General features: G+C 41.3%; 1 protein-coding gene across 3 annotated transcripts in view; it reads right to left on the minus strand.

Annotated features, from left to right (window-relative positions):
- Positions 1–24,981, minus strand: part of KDM6A (lysine demethylase 6A) — a 239,234-nt gene that overhangs the window by 26,066 nt on the left and 188,187 nt on the right. For all 3 annotated transcript variants that reach the window (XR_016444037.1, XM_090061774.1, XM_090061761.1), the window contains 2 exons: positions 2,937–3,066; positions 1,433–1,538 (listed from right to left, as the gene is read on the minus strand). Coding sequence is in view for 2 of the 3 variants with exons in the window: in XM_090061774.1 (XP_089917900.1) it covers positions 1,433–1,538; positions 2,937–3,066 (236 nt within the window). In the remaining variant the exon portion in view is untranslated. The remainder of the gene's footprint in view (positions 1–1,432; positions 1,539–2,936; positions 3,067–24,981) is intronic.

The following is a 24,981-nucleotide window of genomic DNA, read 5'->3' on the forward strand; positions in this document are numbered from 1 at the left end:
ATCCACAGATCTCAAGGGCTGCTTACAGACATAAAAAAAGTCTCCAACCCCCTTCCCCACCCCAAAATGGTACTTTAAACTCAGTAAGATCCTGTGCCAAGCCCCGGTACATGCCCAGAAGAGGCACTGAGGTAGCTTTACCCAGCTCAACCAAAGTCTGTATAGATTGGGTGCTTCAGCTGGGCTTTTTGGTAGGACTGTGCAAAGCTTCAGGTGGCGATTCAATTCAGAGAAGATTTGGCCAGATTCGGTGGCCAACTCTCCAAATCCAAATTGAATCAGGGAACGAATTAAAAGGTCCAAACAGATTTGAATCTTCAGAAAAGATTTGGAGAGCTTCAATGAATTGGACAGTTCCCAGTGGCTGCAGCAGGGAGCTGCAGCCAGACTTGGAGCTGGTAAGTAGGGGCAGGGGAGGGAACCATGGCGGGGGACCCCTTCCAGGTTCCAGCCCCTCCCTACTTCAGGGCTGACCCACCTGCCCCAGCTCCCGGTGCTTTAAAGAAAAGCCCTACTCACCTGGTGCTGCCCAGCAGGTGGCGGGGGGCAATCCCCGCTACCTTCCACTGCCCCACACTACATGAGGAACCCCCTGACCCTTCCGTTCCCCCAGCCTGCCATGGCTGCCCCGCCCTCCCCAGCTCCAGCCCTTTAAAAAAAAAATGAGAAAAATCCCAGGACAGCGAGTGTTGGGTTTTTCTCATTTGTTTTTTTTCCTAAAAGGGCCCGAGCCATGGTGGGTGGGGCAGCCATAGGGTGAGGGCTGGGACAGTGGGCTCATGCAGAGCCCCTGATGCAGTGTGGGGAGAAGGGATCAGCCCCCGCCCCCAGCCCCACCTGGCAGCACCAGCTGAGTCAGGGCTTTTGTTTTTTCGAAGTGCTGGGAACTGGGGTGGGCGGGGCAACCACTGCTGCGGCTGGGAAGGCGAGCCGGGCCTGGGCAATTCAGAGATGCAGTTAGTATTCGGCCCAATTGATTCCGGAGAGTGATTCAAATCACCGAATTGATTCACTGCCCACCGAATTGGCCAAATCCAAAGCAAATGCTAGCAGCTTCGTGCAGGCCTACTTTTTGGCGCTTTTATCTAATAGCTAAGTCAGCTTTAGATAAAAAGTGCAAAAAAGCCCTGCTGAAGCACCCAATTTATACATGTGCTGCGGAGCTGGGTGAACTAATGAGTTGCCTCTTTCAGTAAAGCAATTTTTTTTCTTTTTCATATCTATCAGCAACCAAGTTGCTTAGAACAGCTAGTTTACAGGCTACATTTTCCTTAATTCTTTGCCACGCAAACATGAATGCAGTATTAAGGAAATAAAAGTGACATAATACTTTAAAGATTTCCTGAGTCTTTCTAAAATACCCACATTTTTTAAGACGGAAAAATCTGTTATGCTTCACTTTTTTCCCCATCAACGAGAAAAAAAAACTTACCTAATTTAAGCGCTCCAGCAAGGCCACGTATTACAGTAACAGGGTTGTTTGGATTTGTACAAAATTGATGTAAAGGTGGAAAGAAAGCATCACGTTTATTTTCCAACTGCAAAATTACAAAGCAGTATTAAATCTCCGGGGAACATAGGATTTTTATTAGTAAAGTTAGAAATAATAGACCAAGAGGAGGTCAGGAATCCTATCCGTTTCCACACTCTCCTGTGAATTAGGAGTTATATCATACAACATATTCCTCTTAAATACTGCTTTCACTCCTTTTAAAATTAATTTGGTCACTGCAATAAAATTTCTTGACAAAAATTCTTCCTAGGTCACTTTGTGCCTGAACTGTCTAGGCTTAGTTTTACAGAAATTTATTTGACAATCACTCCAGAAGTCTAGAAATAGTCATTGTTTATAAATTTCCTGTTTGGATTGTTAGCTCAAAGGGTCCTCTTTCTTTATGTGATGTCCCTCCCCAAAGAACAAATCTAATTTTTTTTTACTGCATGCTTTCATAACCAGGATATAGAATGAATCATTTTTCTGCTCCTCACTGCACATTCTCCAAATCCATCAAATTCTTTTTAGAGCCAGGCATTATGGTTTTACATTAACCTCCAAGAGTTATGAAAAGATAATACTTTACAGAATGTTCAAGGGATAACTGAAATAGAAATATTGTCTACGTTGTGTCTAGTGTTAACTAGAAAAGCTGATTTTGCTCTCACATGGCTGTGTGGCACCTTTATGTCTAATGACTTTTTAAAGCTAGGTTTTCCTCAGTTTGGTACTGTTGCCAATCTTTTAACATCTTCCCTCTAGGGGGCAGAATGGGTCAGGGCTCCAGAGAAAAAAAGGGCAATCTACTCTATGGATAGAGGCTAAATGGTTTGTTACTTCCCTATCATCAACGAAGAAGACAGATTACAAAGATTCTGCGATACTGCCAGATTGTGCTTTTGAAATAATGGTACATAAAGAAATATGGAGTAAGAAAAGCTTTAATTAAAATATTTCACATCTCAGCCATTTTCTGATATTTACATTTTGTTAACATTTATTAGAATTTTTGCTGTTTTTTTGTTGTGTTTTGAAGTAGATTGGTAGATTATTTCAATGTAGTTATTTACTAATATATAGTTTTAACTAACAGTTTGCAAATGTAAGAAATCTTAAATATTTTATATTTGACCTATTAGTGAATTGGGTCTCACAAATTGCCTCTCTGCTAGACATGTTTAAAGAATTAAGAACTACTGTTTTCTGTTTAATTTAGCAATCATATTGAAATTCTAAGTTTGATTCATTTCCTCCACTGTTTAGCTAGGTCTCAATATTCCTTTTAGGGACAAAATTTTGCATTTTTACATGTTGGGAGACCCCTGCAAAATTCACTTCTGAATAAGACATCTTTTAAAAATACTTATCTAAATTAAAAATACTAGTTGAAGAGTTACAAAAAGCACTAACAATTTTTTCCTACCAGTTGGTATATACTTACATAAATACTAGGTGTAGGTGGATTCAATTTGTCCTTTGGCAAGGGGGGGTATGGTGGAGGTGGTGGTCGTGGTGGTGGACATTTATCCAATAAAATACTACTGTTAGATAAGCCATTTTTACCCAGATTCCTAAAAGGAAAAAGAGCTGTCTGTGTGAGCATTTAAAAGAAATGTAACAATTTGCTGAATATATGCTCTCCACATATTAACATTTTTTTCTGCCCAGTAGTGATGTACAAGGGTAAATTGTTAACACTTGTTAAAAAAATACAAGTATATTTACTAGATATATGTGAGTTACATATTAATATTTTTTCTTCTGCACAGTTGTACAGAGCAAATTATGTTAAAACTCCAATATACAATTTAATCAAAAATTCTCATTAGTTAGATGACGCTATTTTAAATCACTCTCACCTGCAGATCCCCTTAGAACTTGTATCACTACCAATATTAATTAAAAATATAACTAATTTAAATAAGAATAGTATGCATTATTTGACACATCAATATAAAAATATAAACACAGTAGAACCTTACTCAACTGGCTTTGACTACTGGGTAATATAAATAAAGCTATGAGATCATCCAGTCATTCTGGTAATATACTGTACAGTATCTTAAGAGAATGCATAGTGATTATTAAACTGATAAGCTTAAAAACTTTATTAAGAAAATGTTTTACAAATATGATCACAGACAACAGAGTTAATAGAAGAATGTTAATCAAAGACTTTAGAAGTCACCAACTACAGAACTTGCAAATTGCTGGTTCATAGTTTGCAATCTGTATACACACAAGTCACTGTGATCACTTAGTCTGCCATCCTGCATTACATAAGCCATACAATTTCCCTATGTTAATACCTACTTCCAAACTAATAATTGTACTTGGTCTAGACGTTTTTTTTTTTTTTAAGAAAAAGATGCAGCCCTGATTTTAAAATCTTCCGGAGATGGAGACTACACTAAAGTGCAGGCAAAACTGTTCCAAGAGTCAGCTGTTAATCTGGATTTGTCTAGCTTCAATTTTCAGCAAATGGATTGACCATACCTTTATTTGCTAGACCTAAGTCAATCATCAATTCCTGTCTGCCACATAGGTATTTATGAGCTATGATCAAACTACCCCCTAACTTTCTTATTTAAGTTAAACAGAACAAGTTCCTCTCCACATCCCTCTGAATAACATAGGGGTGTGGTCAATTTGCAAAAATTGGCCACCATGCCATAACTGGCAAATACATCTGCTTTGTTTGGCACAAGGTAGATCCATCAGGATGCGGAGAAAATAGCTGCACAAAGGGCAGGGAGCACAGAACAGAGCAACAGATAAGGCAGCAAAATGGGATCAGAGTGGCAATCAGGGAGGGGGTGGCGCTTACCTTGTGGTATGCCTACCAAAAAGGTTGGCCCCCACTGGAATAAGGCACATTTTCCAATATATAAATTATTTTATAAACCCCACCTCTTGCACACTAACTGATCATTCCAAGCCCACATAAAGTGGCCAAGATTAAATGGAAAATTGAAATATCCAGCCTCAGAAAGCCCACTGGTTTCAGAAACAGAATGGGTTTACTATTCAAACTATCAAATGGCTGTGCAAAACAAGATTGGTGATATTCTCTGTTGTCAAGAAAGCCAATCTCTAGAAGCCAGTGCTTTGAAAAAAACTGATGCTGGTAATAGGCAAAACACCTTAAAGCTGATTATTAGAACACAAGATCAATACTTCAAATGTCAAAGACCTCACAGATCATAATGCAGATGGATAACTGTGGTTCTGAAATCTTGGGCATCAGAACAGACTAATGGAAATGGAAAAAGTGCTTTAAGCAAGAAAAGAAACCATCTCATCAACTGATTCCACAGTGATGAGCACTCATCACAACAGACGGGGGGGAAAAAAGTCACCTGGCAACCCAGAAGCCTATCAATCAATGTACCAGAAACACCAGATTTCTAAAGATGTCATGCTCCGATAGAGGAACAAAACAATAAGGACAAAGATGAGTTCTACAATTGCTTCCAAAGAATGACTGACAAAGTACCAAAACATAAAACTGCCCATTCACAAGGAGCAAGTTAATGCTCAAGTAAATACAACAATCAAGGAAATAAAATAGTGGAGAAACTAGAGCTGTGAATTGATCAAAATGGAAAGAAACACAAAACTACTAGGCAACTCAACCACTTACTTTCAAGTGCCCCGACAATGATACACATAAAGGACAATTAATTTTTCCAGATGGCAAAACAAACAAACAAAAAATATTAACCTGACTTGCATCAGCTGAAAAATCAAATAACCTAAGATGGCAGCAATGACTGAAATCTTTGCATTATCGAACTGCTTGTAAAACTGAGAATGATCATTTTCTGCTTAAAAAGCTGATCCAACATCAACAGCACAAAACTGAAAACAGAAAAATTCCAACTTGAACTTGGGTTACTGTCAAGGGCCAAAGATTAAGAGATAAACTGAACATGAGGAAACCTGGGTAAAGCTCACATGATTTGAGCTACAGTGGTGACATCTGGTTATCTCCATAAACAAAGCAGGCCTGGAATAACCCAAAAGATATGGAGCCAGACCACAGACAGAAAAAGCATTGGAAGAGACTCCTGAAAGCTGAAGACCAATAAAGTATTGGAGAAAGCAAAGGAAAAGCATAAGAAAGCTACAAAAAAACTGAAAGGCCACATAAGTAATGCTAACTAGAGACACATGGTATAGATCTAGCAGCTGAAGCTACTACCAGTAGCATAACCAGGGGTGAGCAAGGGGGTACCCGTCTCAAGTACCAAGTTAGGAGAGGTGCAGGAACTGCACCCCCACCGCTGCTGAGTTTGCAGCCCAGCAGCACTCCCATGACAGGAGCTCCAAAACAGTTACCAACTGTTGTTGCTTTAAAAGCAGCAGAACTAGGACAGGCAGAGCATGTGTAGTGGCACCAGCTCCACTGGGACTACTTCCATTGAGGACTCTGCCTGCCTCCTACCACATCACCCCAATTTTCAGAATCCGTGTGGGCCCTGCTCCCAGAACTTCTGTGCCCCTCCCCCTCCCCCCCCCCCCCTCTTTCCTGGAACCACATGCCCCTTCCACAGCGTTTGCTCTAGGCACCAACTCTGCTTGTTATGCCACTGGCTGCTGCTATGATAAGAAACTACGAAACAATTAACCAAGTGAGTAAAATCCTGTGTGGAAATTTCAAAAAAGCAAATAAGCCAAGTAAAAACAAAGATGAAAATACTTACAGGCAACAAGAAGAAAAGATGGAAAGAGAATGTCAAAATAGTCCTCAATGCTATATTTCAATGAAACATATTAACCACAACTTGATATTAACTCTAGCCCAAAGAATAACAGAAGTAAAGGCCATAATTAGGAAGGTATAAAATAAAGTGGTGGAAGATCATCAAATCAAAACAGAAACGTTGTCAAGACACTTGATACCACCATCTTAACAAAAGAGACAGAGCTGTTCAGTAAGTAAGTATGGAAGAGACCTCATCTGACCAGCTGAAACGAAGAATTATTGCTAGTATACCCAAAATAAAGATCTTTTGAGACTACAACATGTTAGAGGAAACACACTACTCCCTACTGTAGAGAAAGCTGTCTTCAGTAAGACACTGTATAGGGTGAATGTAAAGCTTAAGAATAGCTTAGACTTTGAGCCATGACTACCTGTGTGTACCATATATTCACATTAAAGAATATAACATGCCATATAAGAATGCAGAAAAAGGCAGGTTTCCTTCATCACCAACTGACTGACTTTCAAAAAGCATTCAACAGCATACATGGACCCATTGTAGAATATTCTTCAGTTAAGTGGAATTAGCTCAAGTCAACAATCTCCCAAAGGCTATGTACAGAGATGTAGGATACTCTGAAAGAATAAGCTGCCAGGTAAAACGATTTGATGTACACACTACAGAATGAACAGGGCTGCCTTCTCTCTTTGTTACTGCCTGGCATTGCCACAGAAGTAGTACAGCATGGGAAGATGGCAAATGCCTAGACTATACTGATGATATGGTGCTACTGAATGGCACCCCTACAAAATTACAAATGATGACAGATAACCTGACAAATACAGCATGCCGATCAAAGTTCAAAATCAGATGCTTAAACAAACATCTAAAAAACCCTGTTGTCAAAGAGCAACATCACACAAGGGGAAGTGTAAGGGGTGTAGAACAGGTAGGACTGGAGTAGTAACAAATTAGCCAGGAGATCTAAAGAAGGAAGTGCCATCAAGGATAGGAAAAGAACCCATTAAGATGGTCTAAAAACTGACAACTTATGGAAGTAAGAGGTGAAGGAGCACCAAAATAAAACCATTTTCAACAAACAAACTTGGAGCTAACATAGTTGTGAGCACTGGAGAGCTATCCAATTCCTTTCTAAAGCCATGAAAGATTCTGACATCTGAATAGAAAGACAGTCACCAATTAAGAAATCTGAGAAATGAACAGCCAGTAGCTTCTTTACATCAGAATCAAAAGGAAACACTGGACATCCTCTAGTTCATTCTCAAGATGTTACACAGCCCCAAGTCCAATGCCTTACCTGAGCTTAAGTATCTTGAACCAATGCTATGGCCCATATCAACCAAACGTGCAATTATATTAAAAATATCAAGTTAATTTGACAACATCTGTTAACTAAAAAAAAAACCCCTGACTGTCACTTATCTTACTTTATTAATTCTTTATTAAGTTCCATGAGTTCATAAGTGATGTCAGGCTGACATGACTATATTTACCAGGCTCACTTTACTTGTAAGTATTTATACAATATTTTTACTTCCAGTCCTCTGCATTTTCCCAGTGTCCCAAGACTTACTGGAAATCAATATTACATGATCCACAGAGCTATTAAGCCTGCTCTTTTAAAACCTCAAAGATGCAAGTTACCCCAGCCTACTGATTTAAAAGATAACTAACTTAAGCAGCTGCTGTTTACTATTCTCCCTAGTTCTATGTAATCTTGATAGGGTTAGAAACAGATCAATAACACTGTTCACATACATTTTGCTCATAACATACTTAAGTAAAGGGCATTTTTTCTTTAATTCTGTTGAACACAAATCTCACATTGTATACTTTTGCTTTCTAGAGGAATTTTCTTTAAGTCCTAGCTTCTGATTTATATCCATTGCTATTAATTTGTCCTTTATTCTATTTGTTACATTTTAAAATAGTTGTTTTTACTTGCTGCCAAATCCAGGCTACTTTATTAACTTTCAACATCTTTTTTCTTGACTGTGTGATTGTGACCTTTTTTGAGGGGCTGGAAGGGAGCCAATGAAATACTCCTAAAGAATTCCCAATCATTAATTTATAATTCTCTGTTAAAATTCTCTCCCAGATAATTTGGTCTTAACTGTTTCAACTTTGTGAAACTGGCTCTTAAAACACTAAGTGCATATATTTCTGTTTATGTACAAAATAACAACGTCAGGATCACTTGCACATAAACAAGTGTTAAGTCCCTAATGATAACAACACTTTTTTAAAACATCATACATATGATTTCTCCCTTTTTTTTTTTTTTAAGGGGGACTACAAGGCTGCTCTGAAGTATTAAAAGACTCTTTCTTTCCCATGAATAAAGATTCACTTTTATACAAGTATAAGAAACTCTAAGTTTATGGTACATTATTTTATATCCTTCATGGTTATCTAACAAGGAAGGGAAAGTGACAAACATTTAAGTTAAAAGGAGTGATGCAATGAGGAAATACTTGAAATACTGAAATATCCACAGGGACTATTTGACTTGACATGATTCAAACAAGAAATATCTACAAATCTTTTACCCCTCTGTCACACTAAGTCAACACAATGAACATAAAAGAACTGAATGAAACCACCTAAAAAGTCAATCAAATTCCATTATGCTGTATTGTCACACTGAGGAATTGGACTGCACATATATAGATTTATATACAAGTGAATTCCAATAAATATACTGTATATACTTGCTAAAATAAAACTCAGTTTCTGATATAGTAAATTTAGAAACTAATTGGAAAACAGCTGCCTAGAATGGGGTTGGAGAAGGGGAAGAAACAGGGTGAAGAAAAGCAATGATAAAACCGAAAAAAAAAAAGCTATGCTGATGAAACAGCGGTGAAAATTGTAACGTTTATTTCACAGTACCTGAACTCAAAATCATTATTCCACCAGTACTATAATTCTGCTTCCCTCAGCATGTAATACTGCAGCTGATGTAACTGTACATTACTTTTATTAACTATGTTGTGGGATGTCACTTAGAGCCCTCAGTCATAGATTAGTCAATGCTAAACACTGTATAAATAGATAGAAAAAAGCAACTTTTGCCCCATGGAACCTGTATATGGTAGGCAGTTTAAAATCTTAATGTGTTGTGCTCACTTTGAATATACTTGCTGTGACAACCGTAGTTTATTTCTTGTTTTTACCTGTGTATGGTCAACTTAAAAAAAACAACACACACACAAAAACTCAGTCGTGTCTTACTGTAAATAAAACATATCCATCAGGTTGAGAGCAAAGTGTGATAGTGAAGCAAGAAAAGCCAGGAGATTTCTATGTTGTCAGATGTTGCTAATGCAATGTGCATGCAGTTCCCCAACTCTTCAATCTGTGATCTTTTGATCACCTAGTTACATTTATGTGCATACTTAAGGCAAACCCATGCGCACACAGTGAAGCTTTCAAAGTTGACAACATTCTGCACTAGGTACTGTCTTGCTGTCAAGCACAAGTATTTCTTAGCAAGCAAAATAAGCCTTGAAGAATGAAAACTGTGTTCTCTAACAAAACCCAAAACGTGGCTACCCCAGTTGTTTTGCTTGCTATTTCACCATGCAATTTTATTTTATATTGTCAGTGATGAAACATTACAAATGTAATACAAAAACAGAAACACATTATTATTTTTAATCAACTTTCTTTGAATATGTGAAAGCAATTTGGTCTTCGCTGCAGATTAAGTCAATAGGATTATGAATCATAGCTATTTTAATTACAGGAACACTGAAGAATCTGACTTTTTCCTTTCATTATGAAACTACTTTCTTCCTCCACAATTAGATACACAAATATAAACAAACATATTTTCTTCAAACTTAAAAAAACAGAAGATTTACTCAAGTCTTTGGGCAGAAAATAAGCATGAGAAATTTCTATGGGAACATGAGTGTTAGGCAATGTAAACAACCCATCTAGGTGTTCTGTGTTTAAGAGTGATGTACCATAGGCTCAGAAAAAAAGTACAAGCACCTACCTACCTATTCAACAACCTGCTTAAAAAGGTAATTTTCTGTCTAAACCCTCAGTTAGTGGTTGGCATAAACCCAGAGAAAATTGTACAGAAAATCCCATAATGTGTCTGTGGATGTTCTCATTATGCAAATATACTTCTAATCTCTTCCGAATCCTATTTAGCTTGTGACCTCATTGGTATAGAGTAACAGCAACTTTCACAGGTTAATTATACTTTGTGTAAAATACACATTTTCTTTTTATTAGTTTTAAATATAGTTGTAACTAATGAAATAAAAAAGTTCTGATATTAAAGAGGAAAAATAGCACTTTCTTGACTACTATATACCTTTATCAAATCTTTTCCTAATTTTTCCTATCCAAATATAATAGGTATCTTCAGTCTTTTCTCAGAACAACTTTTTATGCCTTTAATAATTTTGCTGGCCAACCCTGAATTCTTACTTTTGTATTTTGAGGCAGAATTAAAAGGGAAATCCTGATGTTGAAAAGAAAAAATGAAATCACAGATGATCCCTTTAACAAAACATGACAATGAATTATAGTGTACTATACTTGTTTTACCAAAACTGTTAATGGTAGTGGTAATGAATCAAAAGATATGCATATGGTTCATACAGCAGGGATTGCAACTAGATAGCATCTCTGCAGACAAGAGAAAAGGCATTTATTTTTTTAAAATGCTGTTTTTTATATTATTGAAATTAGGAAACAATGCTGTACAAATACCACAATTAAAACATTCACAAGAGGAAAAACTGAATTGAAATAAAGCATGAGCTTAATTTTTAAATGGAAGCAGCTCTGCTGGGATTATAAAGATATTTATAAAATATATATTTATGAAAGATATTTTGGCCAGTATTTCTTGTGTTCCCTGTTTCTGTTCATTTCTTTGTTCTACACGTTAGTCCCATAGTAAAGACACATATTTCAAGTTAATTACATTAGAAATAATTAATGTCCTAAAAGCAGCATTGGTTTTGACTAAAAAATAGGGCTAACTCACTCACATTTCAAATACAAGAATCTAGACATCAGTAAACAAAGTTGGAAAAAGTTCAAATCAAATCAATTTAGTTAAATGTTAATGATTTTAATATATAGGCAGTCCTCGCATTTACGGCAGGATATGTTACTGGAAAAGGCACTGTAAGTCGAAATGATCCAAGTCAAATCTTATTTTCCCATAGAAACAATGTTATAAGAACGGGAAACGTTCCTGACCAAGGGCCTGATGCCGAACTTTTTATAGAAATTACCATCAATACCATATTTAAATCAACTATTTTATCAACTAAAAACTATATACGCTGTACATGCAAAGCTTTCTAAAGTGCACTGTATATAAATTGATTAAAACAGGGCAACTAATCACATAACATTTTATTTAATCAGAAGGTGAAGGAACACCTTTCATCAGGGTCATGGATTTCAAAAGGGCTTCTTTGGGGGGATTTTGGGGAGACTTAGGGCCACTTGATGGCTTCTTGAGAAACTGATCCAGGGAGGTTTGTTTTGCCGCCCTCTTTTTCTCATTGTAAATTGCCATGTAGTGCTGTTAAGTGTGAGGATCCAGAGCCATAAGTAATAACATGAGCGTAAATGGTGGAGCGCCACAAGTGTGAATTGCCCTTAGTTGAAATACCGTAAATCAAGGACTGCCTGTATTTATAAAATCTCTCAAGCACCAAGGTTCTTTTGACCCAAAGCAATGCTCACAACAATCTTCTGGTACCCCTTATACTTCTCTTTATCCAAACAAAATGTAAAAGAAACAGACTGGTTAAAGTTTTCTCCATTCTGTATTGTTGCTCGATTCTTAAGCAATACGTTCTGGAGCCAGTCAGCACTATTAGCATTATAAATTCATGTTTGTCATGAGATGCCATGCTTACCATGCACATTCCTTGTTACATATGGGGCATTCCACATTTTTGTAGAAGAAAATGTTATTTGTTCCCCATCATTATTGTTAATTCTTAAATTTCTACCAGTGAGTGTTTTTCAGAAAACGCTACCAGTAGAAAAACAGCCCCAGGATTGAAGCATACATGCCTTCCAGCCCTGTGGCTGAAGTAGGTCATAGAGTTCATAGACATTTGGGCCGGAAGGGACCCCGGAGGATCATCAAGTCCAGCCTCCTGCCCCAAGGGCAGGAACTCAGCAGTGATCATAGGATCCCAGCAAGATAAGCATCCAAATGTGCCTTGAAGACTTTCAAAGTGGGTGCTTGAACCGTCTCCGACGGCAGTCTATTCCAAACCTTGGGGGCTCAGACAGTGAAGTACTTTCTTATGTCCAGCCTGAACCGGTCGTGGCGAAGTTTGTGACCATTCTATCTTGTCATCCCTTGGGGCACCCTGGTGAACAGATGTTCCCCCAGATCCTGATGAGCACCCCTGATAAATTTATAGGTGGCCACCAGATCACCCCTGAGCCTGCGCTTTTCCAGACTGAATAGCCCCACTGCTCTCAGCCTCTCATCATAAGGCCTGTTTTCCTGCCCTCTGATCATGCGCGTGGCTCTCCTCTGCACCCTCTCAAGCTTCTCTACATCCTTTTTGAATTATGGAGCCCAAAACTGGATGTAGTACTCCAGTTGCGGCCTCACCAAGGCTGAGTACATGGGGAGAATGACGTCCAGGGATTTGCCTGAGAAGTATCTATGGATGCAAGCCAGCATTTTGCTCGATTTACTAGCCACAGCATCGCTTTGAAGGCTCATGTTCATCTGGTGGTCAATCCTGACCCCAAGTTCCTTTCATCTGTAGTGCTAACCAGCATAGCACTGCTGAGCCTATAAGGATGCTGCAGGCTTTTCCTCCCAAGGTGGAGAATCTTGCATTTTTCAATGCTGAACACCATCAGGTTCTCGTCCGCCCATTTCATGAGCCTGTCAAGATCTGCCTGGATCACCCTCCTGTCCTCAGGTGTGGATTCTTTACCCCAGAGTTTGGTGTCATCGACAAACTTGGCCAGTCCACTTCCGACACTAATGTTCAAATCATTGATGAAGACGTTAAATGGCATAGGCCTGAGGACAGAGCCTTGAGGGACCCCACTGGTCACAGCGCACCAAGACAATTAGCTGTCATCAACCACCACCCTCTGGGTCCTACCGCAGAGCCAATTCCCCAGCCAGCAGATTGTGGTGAGGTCAAGGTCGTAGTTAGCCAGTTTAGCCAAGAGGTAATTGTGGGATACCAGATCAAAGGCTTTTTTTTTAAAGTTAAGATATACAACGTCAATCTCTTCCCCCTTGTCCAGGTGATAAGTCACCTGGTCATAAAAGGAAATGAGACTGGTCAGGCAAGACCTACCCGCAACACACCCAATCTCATCGAGTCCATGCTGGGTATCCCTCAGGATATCGCCTTCAGCTACTCTGTCAAGGATGGCCTTTTTAATAATCTTTTCCAAGACCTTCCCCAGGATAGAAGTCAGGCTGATGGGCCTATAGTTTGCCGGATCTACTTTCCTCCCTTTCTTGAAGATAGGTATGACATTGGCCCTCTTCCAATCATCAGGAACTACACAAGAGAGCTCCCTAACCAGGGGCCACCCCTATCCCTTAGGAGGGCTCATTCATTGATAACCTATCCTCTCCACTGCCTTGAAAGAGGGCAGGCTGTCAAGTGATATCTGGAAGCTCCCACAGCTACAGGAGGGTTCCAGCTCAGGAAGATACCTCTCCGACCCCATCCCACCAATCAGGGACTGGCAGGAGAGGTGAGCTGTTCTGGTTCCCACTGCAGGGAGAACAACCCTGGCTCCTTGCTCTGCTCCAGGCTGTGGTGAAGGGAAATGGCATTCTGCTGCAGGGGCAAAGATCCCCGAGTCTGGCCACCCAGCACAAGCAGCCTGCTTTGCCCAGCACTTCTCCAGGCTGACCCAGAAGCTGCTGCAGCAGGAAATGCCACCCCCCTCCCACTAATCTAACCGGCAAGGCTGGGGAAGAGTGGGGATTTTTCAGGATGCCTTTAATAGAGGGAGGGGCAGCAGAGGACTCTGAGATACAAGGTGTCCTCCAGACCCAAGAGAACTACTGTCACTCAAGTTAGATTGGGAGAAAGATGACCGTCCTTGTAAGTAACTGATCTAACTTCTGAGGAAAGAGCCAGCTCTCTTTTGCAAGACATCCCTTAAACAGGTATATACTCTTTTTTTTTTTTGTGATCACTTGTTCATGGCCACAATCTGATACTTGTTAGCCTTCTTTTGTCACCATGGAATTTTACTGGGGACTCTTCAGGGGAGAGGAGATAATTTTTCCTTTTTATATATGTGGCTCCCCATTTAATTCCCCTCTTTTGGACTCTATTACAAATACACCCTTAAAGGATTGCTTTCTGGTTTATGTACAGGGACCTAACAAATTCATGGCAGCAGTGGGTGTGCCAGGGACCCGGGTTGACCTGATGTCGGACGTGGGACTTAGAAAAATTTCGCCGCTGGTTCCCCTGCCCCGGACCCCTGTTGATTGCTGGAGGGGCCCTGCTTGCAGCTCACTCCTGATCAGTGGGGAGGCAAAAACTGTGGTTTCAAATATGGTGCCATTTTTGCCTCCTGCCACAGACTGGCTGAGGGGCTCTGGGTGGTCCTGCTGTTTGCTGCTGACTGGCAGGGAGGCAAAAATGGTAGGTTTAGAACTGCGGTTTTAGCTGCCCTGCTGATCAAGAGGGAACAGCGGGGTCCTCTGCTATGGGGGGGAGGGGAGCAGAAAAGGGGTGAGGTGCACGTGCGGGAACACACATGATTAAAGGAACTGCTACATACACTACTTCTACTGTGAATTTAGCAGGTCCCTATTTATAGTTCCAAAATACATAAGTATCTGCTTTTCTTCATGTGGTAACTATAGTTGCCCTACTAAATAATAATGAATCCCAACATAATTAAGCATATCATTATCATAAACAAGGCATCATACAAGAAAACAGCACTGTATAAAAAGTGGGGTTTAAAAACAGATATGGAGAAGTTAAAATCCAGACTCAATACATTAGATTGACATTCAAGAGGTTCAGAAAGTTTGCATAACAGGAAGGGAAGTTTTAAATGGTAAAAGTTTAAATTTTACTTGGGCTGAATAAGTGCCCTCCAAAAATAGGACCCAAAATAGAAGTAAAATATTGGATGGTAAATGCAGGAAGGGAATCTAAAGAGCACAGAGATAGAGACAATAAAACAAGTGGAAATTAGAAGCAGAATTTTTGCAAGAAAATTGGTAGGTCTATTGCATTATAAAGGAGTTAAAAAGATCAATTAAGAAAGATCAGACCATTGCAAAAAAGCAAAATAATTTCCCTGCATCTGAATTCCATACAGATAATGCTGGCGAGATATTTACCATAAATCAATCTACTAATGTAATAAAGATGAGGCAGTTTCAGATACTGAACTGTCAGAAGATGCGATGATGGAAAAACTACTGATAAATTAAAAAGCAACAAGGCAGGAGGACTAGATGATAATAATCCAGGAGTTCGGGAGGACTGTCATAAAAAATATACACTCTTTAAAACACCATTCAATAGAATATAAGAAACAAACGTTGTGCTTGTCTTCTTTTTAAAAAATACTAGGAAATGATCCTAAAAATTATAAATGGAATCCCAGGAGCCTTAATTTAATACCAAGAAAACTGCTTTAAACAATAAAATATATAATTAAGTTGTGAAAAGGAAAGCTGACTACATAACTAATTCTTTCAGCATAGCAGCAAAATAGCAGATAAAGATGACCTGGTTGATAATTAATTTTGTACAAGAGGCAAGGATTTTTCTGTGGCATTTTACTGGACTAACTGTATAGCTTGAAGAACTGTTGGACAAGCTTTCATATAGCAAGTGCCCTTCATATCAGAGAGAGAAGCAGGTGTAGGCTCAGAATACGTAGTTCAGTCTGCATCTGCATTCCTCTCAAATCTGAAGGGCTAAAGACAGAAGTTACACACAAACTGGTTTAAGTCAGAAACTGGTTTAAATCTGTAAGAGAACAGAAGTTCAGTGCACATAACCCAGTTTCAAAATGGCTGAAACTAGTCTAAGATAAACCTGATTGAATGTAGTATCAGACTTGACTGACTGAGGTCAAACCATTTTATGGAATTTGTCCCCCAGACCCCTTCCTGGTTTAAGTTAATCAGAGTCCTCCAGCATCACAGCATGCTCTTCAGCAATGAGCTGGGTTGGGCCGTCTGTTCCAGCCAAGCAGGGTTGGTTCTGCCCCTGCAGCACTACTGCTGCTCCAGCTGACTGAGAAAAGGGCGGGAAACCCTGCTCTGGAGTGCTGCCAGGTCTGCCTGACAAGGAGCCCTTGCTAGGCGTTTCCAGCCCCACAACTCCCTCACTGTCCCAGTGGCAGGATTGGAGGTGGTGCCAGACCCCAGCAGCCTGAGGGGAAGCAGGGGTTTAATCCATGCACTGCGGGAGGGGAGGGGAGAGGAGGGAAGGGGTGGCAGTGTGGGCACCAATAGGCTCCGCTCGTGCACCTGGGCCTGCAGCTGGCCAGAAGCCAGTAGCCTGAGAAGGGGAGGATTTAATTCCCCCATTGCAGGCAGAAGTGACAGGGACACTGACACAGTGTCCTAGGCCGAGTCCCTTCAAGGAGCAGCAGCGCAACCTGGGCTGGGGCGGCCCCAGGGGATGGGGGGGTCAGTGCCGCCTTCTGCCTCCATTCCTGTGCAGGGGCTGCAGTTTGCAGGCAGGCTGCAGCTGCAGCACAGCTCCTCACCCCGCACTTCTCCCAGCAGTGGACCGAACTATTACAGTGGGCAGAGGAGAGGCACCTGCCACCTGTTCATGGTGGTGCTGGGCACTGGGGGTAGGCTGCTGCGGGGAGGCAATGGATTGCAGCAGCCCGGTGTGGCCTGGCCCTATGGCCCAGGGGTGTAAGCAGCGACTGGCTCACAGCAGCCTGCTCCAAGCACCTGATGCTGCCATGAGCAAGTGGCAGGTGACAGATGCCTCACCTCTGCCCTCTCCACTGCTGCCAGGAGATGGAGGGGCAGGCTGCCATGGGCCAGTCACTGTTTACATCCCTGGGCTGCGGGTCCAGGCTGCACTCCTGGGCCGCATGGCCAGGGACTCAGGGTGGGCTGCTGCGGGCCAGGGATGTGGGCAATGGCAGGGGGAGGCAATGGACCACCACAGCCTGACCCAGCCGCCCAGCCCAGCCCCACAGCCCAGGAGCGCAGCTTGGTCCAGTTTAGTCCGACCTGGCACCACGGCCCAGGGGCACAGGCAACACCTGGCCTGCGGCAGCCCACCCCTCCCTCTCCTAGCGACAGCGGCAGAGCAAACCATCACGGTGGGCAGAAGTGAGGCACCTATCACCTTCTGCTTGCTCATGGTGAGCTGTTGTGGGCCAGTTGCTGCCTATGCAACTAGGTCAAGACCTAGTTTCCGTGGTTCACTGCCTCCCCACACTGCTGTCCACACCCCTGGCCCACAGTAGCCCACCCTGAGCAGGCAGATGACAGGTGCCTCACCTCTGCCTGCTGCAATAGTTTGCTCTGCCACTGTTGGCAAAGGGTGGGGGGCTGGGAGCCATGCTGCAGTCCACCTGCAAACCACAGTCCCCACACAGGGCTGGAGGCAGTGGGTGCTGACCCCCACCTCCTGGGGCCATCCCAACCCAGACTGCACTGGCCACAGAGGGAGGCAATGGTGAGTTGGGCTCCATAGCTAGCCTTGGCTCTCCCCCACACTGCAGCCAGATCACATTCCTCCTCCCCACCCCCTCCCCATAGCTGGCTGGCCACTCCTTAGAGAGACTTGGCCCAGGGCACCGTGCTGGTGCCCCTACCACTGCCCTCAGGGTACTGGTGTCTGGCCGTGGCAGCTCTGGGTGCATGGCCTCCAGTGCACAAGCAGAGCCTGTAGATGCCCATGCCACCCCCACCTTGCAATGTGGTAATTAAACCCTGGCTTCCCCTCAGGCTACTGAGGTCTGGCCCCACTCCTGCCAGTGAGCGAGTGGGGGTGGGGGGACTGGGGGATTCTAACTATTCAGTTGGTAAAATAAAAGATATCACCAACCAATTTGGTCTCCCAGGACCACCAAAAACTCCAAAATTACTATATAAATTACCTTGGGTTTTCCAAAACCTTTAACAAAATCCCTCAAGTAAATGAACCAAGACCTGGAAGGTAAGATTCTGTCGTGGACTGGACTGGAATGTTGGCACAAATATTCAAAATAGTTTGAGATGCCTATTCTCTGGAACTATTAAAAATATATCAATCATCACAATCCTCTTAACCTGGAACAACAGCCTATAACATTCAAAGTTGGAAACCACAAACTTTCAGCCCAAAATTGTGAAAGACAGCAGAGGAAGTATAAGACCATAAGACTATGACAAAAGAAAAATACAAATGCCCTTCAATGACAAATACAGAGGTTTTTGCCTGCACTTAAAAAAAAACCAGCACTATCAAACGAGTTAACCCCTCCAACCCAAAACCAACCCCCTAACACTCCCCCCCTTCAGTTCCCTAAATTTACATCACAAATATTTACTGAAAACTTTTAAGCCACACTGTTAACAAGCAGTCACAGTTTAAAAAGTAGAGTGAAAATAAATTACACTGAATCATTATTCCCATTTACCAGAACATAAATGTAGATTTGAACCTCTCTTCTGTTGATGTGAACTACTGAACATAAGCTGAAGGGTTTTTTTGTTGTTTTGTTTTTTAAAAGAGCTACTCACATGACACTGAAATAATTGAAGTATATCAGGTATTCAAATAGAAAATAAATTCCCATTACCTTCCAAATAAAAGTTGTGCATTTTTAATAGGCAGATTCTGAAGAACAGAAAATCAACTAAACTTCACAAACAAGGAAGAAAGAAAATCCATACTGACCACCAGTTCTGCAGTGCTGCTGTATTTAGCATATACAAACTAGCATAAGAAACTGAAGTTATTTTTTATATTTCTGCTATCAGTTACATACAGATGGCCCTACCATAAAAACTTCTATAAAAAAGTGAAGATTTTACAAGTGACAGATACAGAAGCTTACTTAGAAAGAGAACAACAAAATATTCTAAATTAATTTCATACGCTAGCATATGAAGTAACATTTGAATGATGATAGAACTATGACTTCAGCGCACCAAACGTATCAAATCTAAATCATTTTAAAAAACTGTGAGAAATGCTATGATAAAATACTATTATTTTTCAGAATATGGGACCAAGCAGATACAGAACTTGCTTTAGTATCAAATCAGCACTTTGTACAAACAGAGAATTAAAAAAAAAAATTTAACTCAATTTGAAGCTTAAATTGAAACAAGCTCATATTATTCCCTATGGCCAACATATTTTGTCCATTATCAAGACCCAGAACGGTAGACACAGAACGTAATAGCTTACATAATCATGTGACAATACCAAGATTGCTTGTATTTAGCTTATTTGTGTAAGTGCAGTAGGAGAAGATTATGAAAAGGTTTCATTGTTTTTAATGCCATTAAGAGATATACAGAAAGGATTAAAACTTTCCAGTAAAAAACTGATTATAAAAGACATCAGACGGTGTAAATGATTTAAAAAACAAGAATTATGAAACTTGGAAATTCAGAGTTAAGGATATTCTCAAAAGAAATTTATGTATGATTAGATATGGAAAGGCGCAACTGGGGCACCAAAATAGCTATAACTCGGCGATACTCATAGTTTCATAGTTGGTAGGGTCGGAAGGCACCTGAACAGATCATCAAGTCCAACCCCCTGCCTTGGCAGGAAAGAGTACTGGGGTCAAATGACCCCAGCAAGGTGATTGTCAAACCTTGTCTTAAAGACCCCCAGGGTAGGAGCTAGCACCACTTCACTTGGAAGTTGGTTCCAGATCCTAGCCGCCCTGACAGTGAAGTAGTGCCTCCTGATGTCTAATCTGAATTTACCCTCTGCCAGCTTGTGACCACTATTTCTAGTCACTCGTGGCGAATACAATTTTCTAGTGAAAAATATTTGAAGACATTAGACACTTTTTCGCTTATATCACTATATGGCAGAAGTAAACCTGGTTGAGTGCTCTATATCTCAACATATTTGGAATATCTTTACGTTTAAATTTAACTCTGAATTTCCTAGCTCTGTGATGCTTATTTTTGGAATAACAACAAAATCCTGGTAGTATATTTCTCCCTTAACTCTATCTCAACTGTTCTTGTCTGGTAATTTCCTGTTAAAAATGTTAAAAATCATATACACAGACATCATGAGCAAAAAGCCCAAAAGAAGACTGGTACCATTTGATATTTTTAATGACCTGAGTATATTAAATACCAAACTTTTTTTTTTTTTCTTTTTTAAACTTTACAGCCATATTCATTAGAACATTCTGGCTGCTTTATGTACTTTAGAGCAGCACAAATTCACCAGAACGTGTTCGTTTTCCCTCTCATATTTCTTGCAAGCCTCTTGTATACAAATGTACACGCACAAATACCCACCTTAAAGTCTTCTCCTTCCTGCCTACTCACTTGACTAAGTGAAGTTAATTTTTTTTAAAATCAAATACTGATTTTGTAATTTTTGCCATTATTTTTCATAACTGAAAGTCTCAATATTTTTGAGACTAGCATGCTCTATTATTCTCAAATAGGACTGAAGCTTTGCTGTGCATTACTGTGTGTCCAAAACAGTTTATTAAACTTTTGGAGTGGAATAAACTCTCTCATACAGACATAATTAACATTCCGTAAGAGTGTCCACACAAGAAGCTATCAGAGCAGCTACTGTGATGTACACTCACACTTGTCCTTATGGCTCAATTTAAGGAAACTTATCTGTTTTTTCTGGATGATTCATATGTATTCATATACTTCCATATCCTAGACCTACCAAGCTTTGTCATCATTTTTTTAAACTAAAAAGCTATTTTTTCTGGGTTTCTATTTTCTACAAAAGTTAGCAGGTATTACAGAGAATACCATTTTTCCATCATAGGTCTTTTCACTTCAGCCACAGTCATAATGTCGCCACCAAAACCCAAGTTTGTAAGTACCTAGGGCTGACTCCTTATATTGCACTCACCTACCTTGTAATAACTGAGGCCATGCCATATATACCAGCATTTCTGAATGCGTGGGTCATGAAAGGGTTACAAACAAACTTTAAAAATGGATTCCCCCTTAAAGGAGAAAAGTGTAGGAAATCATGGCTTTTCCCTTGCTTGCTGGCAGAGTTCCAGCCTGCAAGGAGCTGCTTGGGGACCCCTATGCCCCCCTCCCACAGGAGGCAGGGGTCAGCAGGTCAGGAGTGAGGGGCACTGGGTCAGGACTGCCCATCCATGTTTACAAGTGGGTCCTGGTACAAAAAAGGTTGAGAACTAATACCACATACACTTTTCTCCTAAATCAGCCCTCCAAAACTAGGGTGCATGTCATAAGCAGGGATGTTGATTTTCTGCACTGCAACTGAAGCATGTAATAGCTGTTTAATGGATCCCAGTAATGACTGCCATGGGCTATGCTTCTTTCCCATCCCACAAGGTAGGGGCAGAGTGCACTCTTGAGGACCACTCTGTTACAGGTGCTGAGCAGTAAAACTAGTTCTGAAGCTGCCGCTAGAGACTGAACGACACTGAGAAGTAGGTTTTGCCCTTCCTGCCTGCGGGCAGCGTTCAAGCTGTGGCAGTTAGGATTCCGGAGAATTCTTCATTCTTCCTTCCCAACAGAAGGATGTGTGTATTATTTTGGGGCATGTGGTATGCAAATAAATACAGTAATTACAAACAATAACCAAGCACTAGAGACACTGTTCCTCTATCCCACAAGTTATCTGCAAGTAAGGGTACTAGACAATGGGGGGGGGGGCGGAAGGAGTGGTGCAGGAAGCAGGGACAGGGGAGATTATTCTTTAGGGAAGATGCTGGTAGAAGAATCAATAACTCTATAAATATTTTTGTAGTTATTCCTATCAGAATATACTCCTTTTCCTGACTTGGAGTCTTTGAAACATTTGTCTGCAATGTGAGGCTCCTCATCTACCAAAATGCAGTGTAAATGCCAACGAGACCCTGAAAAGCTGCTACTTGTAGATAGGAAATTGTAGCACTCTGACCTTCCCTCAGACTTCACCTAACTCTGTAACAGCAATGGCCCAAATTATGGCTACTGCAGCAGCACTTGCAGCCTCTTATTCTTTGGGGAGACAATCTACCTGCCTCTTGATTTAACAAGAGAAAAAGTTAAGAAATGTTAGCTAAAATAGCTTACAAAATAACTATATAAAGCTGTATAGAGTTCACTGTTCCTGCTACTCTATTCTTCAACCAGGCAGGAAAGACACAAAAGGTGTGCTTAGTGACTAGAGCAGGGGTGGGCAAAATACGGCCCGTTGGCCACATCTGGCTCGCCAAGGGATTCTATGAGGCCTGTGATAGGTCCCTCTGCCTTGCCTGGCCCAAGAGTGAGGCAGCCCAGGCCATGGCACATGCGGCCAGACCTGCCGCCCCTTGGAGCACAGCAGCTCGGGGTAGTGCAGTAGCCAGACTCAGCTTCCTGGAAGCCTTGGTTCCTTCCAACTGACACTGTGAGTGTCGCCACCACTGCTGGACCTGGACCCTGCCCAGGGACCCCAGCCCATTCACCCCCCCACACCACTGCTGGGGGTGCCAGATGAAGAGTGTGTGCAGGGTCTCCATGTATGGACACAAGCCTGGGACCCCTGTGGGCAAGGTGCACTCAGCCAGGTGGATGGGATGGGACCGTGGTGTCTGGAAGCGGGATGGCCAGGTGGGGCCTGGCTTGTAGGGTGGTGACAATGTGGGGCTGGGGCCTATGGCAAAGCCCCAGCCCGGATATGCAGGGAACAGATCACATCTCTGCTTCAGACCCCAGCTCCATGCTGTCACTGCTGTGCAATCCTGACCTCACCCACCCCCCTCAACCACCCATAGCCCCATTCTATCTGCCAGGCTGAACTCATTTTACCTGTGGGGATCCCAGCCAGCCTCTGTAGAGACTCCACCAGCCTCCTTCATCTGGCACCCTGGTCCTGGGTGCAGGGCAGACAGGCTTGGGCCAGATTGGTATCAATTGCCCTTCCCCCACTCCACTGGAAAAAGTCAATACTCCCCCCCATATCCCACCCCCCTCCAGCCTACAACAGCTCACTAAAACTCCCTAAGTGGTCCTTCAGCCCAAATAATTGCCCACCCCTGGACTAGAGTGAGATAGAACTATAGATATTTATTGGTTGCTGACATACTTGTCCAGATCACAGTTTCTCAACCTGTGGTACACGTACCCCTGTGGGTACACGAGACACAGCCAGAGGGTACACAAGTACCCTAACATTCTCTCTCTCTCACCCTCTTTTCCTCTCAAACCTATGGCAATAATTTGGTGCGCCACACATTAAAATTCCCCAGTAATAATTTGGCATGCCACGCTGTGTGTGACACTGGCTTCAGCCCTCCTAGCTTTGGGCAACATCACCTCTAGCCTAGGTACATATTTGAGTTGTGCACCCCGGTGTAAAAGGTGGCATCCCTATCTGCACCAGATCAGACATCTGTCATATCATGGCCTTTTTTTATACACAGCCCTTTTTCCAAACATATAGCACACATTAGTCTGCAAATACAAAATCCCCTGGAAAATTGAGTGTTGGGGTACTTATTAACATTTGCAGAAGTTAGGCAGTACCTGCTACTTAAAAGGTTGAGAAACACTGGTCTAGATGAGTCCATTATCCAAAAGAAAGGCACAGAAAGGCATTTGTGCTACAAGTCTGAAATGGTGATAGTGCTAATCTACTGTCACGCCTATACGTTTACCTCCGCTTCCACTGTCTTTTCAATACATACCACTGAACCTCACTGTCCAATGTCAAAATTGAATACAGAATCTTTGATTAACCAATACTACATGTGATTTCCAAACAGCCTGCAGTACCAGATTTAAATCTCACTGTATTCCAAACTACTTAATGCCCCCACTCCTCCTGACTATCTCCATACTTTATGTAATAAGTACTATAACGTTGATAGCAAAAAAGCAACAGATTTTTAAGTCACAGTCTCTCTGGTGTTCTCAGAGAAGGAAATGAAACAATCCCAGCATTTCATCTGAGGATAAGAAAACAACCACAATCTTTGCAGAAATCTTCTAATACTGTATGTTATCATATACAGAGGCTGGTGTCAGGAGCACTTTTTTATGTTAACGGATAATCTGACCACACCTACACTAATATTTCATGGAGAATGGTTGATTTTTAAAGATTTCTATGAGAAACGTAAATTCACTATAATATAGAAAACGTTAAACTCCTACATTGCAGACTATTACATTTCATACACAAAACTAAAATTACATAAGTCCCAGAAAAGCTAGTGTTGTACCTTGTCAAATAAACTCCTTCCATTTAGGAGAATTGGTTAAAGCAGTAGGGAATGAATAAAGAGTTAACTTTTCTACTATATGTGCTGCATAAGAACCTTCATATAAAATCCTTAGAGAACAAAATGAGGATTCTCAAACCACATCAAGTAGTGGTTTAATTATATTAAGGTCCTTCTCTCCAGAATGCAATGGCAATAATGATACAAACATGCATGTGTTTTGTTTAGCTATTTAGTAGTAGTCACATTTAAAAAGCTTCTTCCAGTTTGGGAGAGATCCTACTATTATACTCTGTTGTAAATAAAGAAAAATTCTCAAGTAGAAGAGCTCTTACAAAAAGTTCTGAAGCCTGTTTTAAAATGTTTCCTTTATGTATG

This window comes from Crocodylus siamensis, chromosome 1, assembly GCF_052110815.1.
Source record: "Crocodylus siamensis isolate JL-2025a chromosome 1, ASM5211081v1, whole genome shotgun sequence".
NCBI classification, from domain to species: domain Eukaryota; kingdom Metazoa; phylum Chordata; order Crocodylia; family Crocodylidae; genus Crocodylus; species Crocodylus siamensis.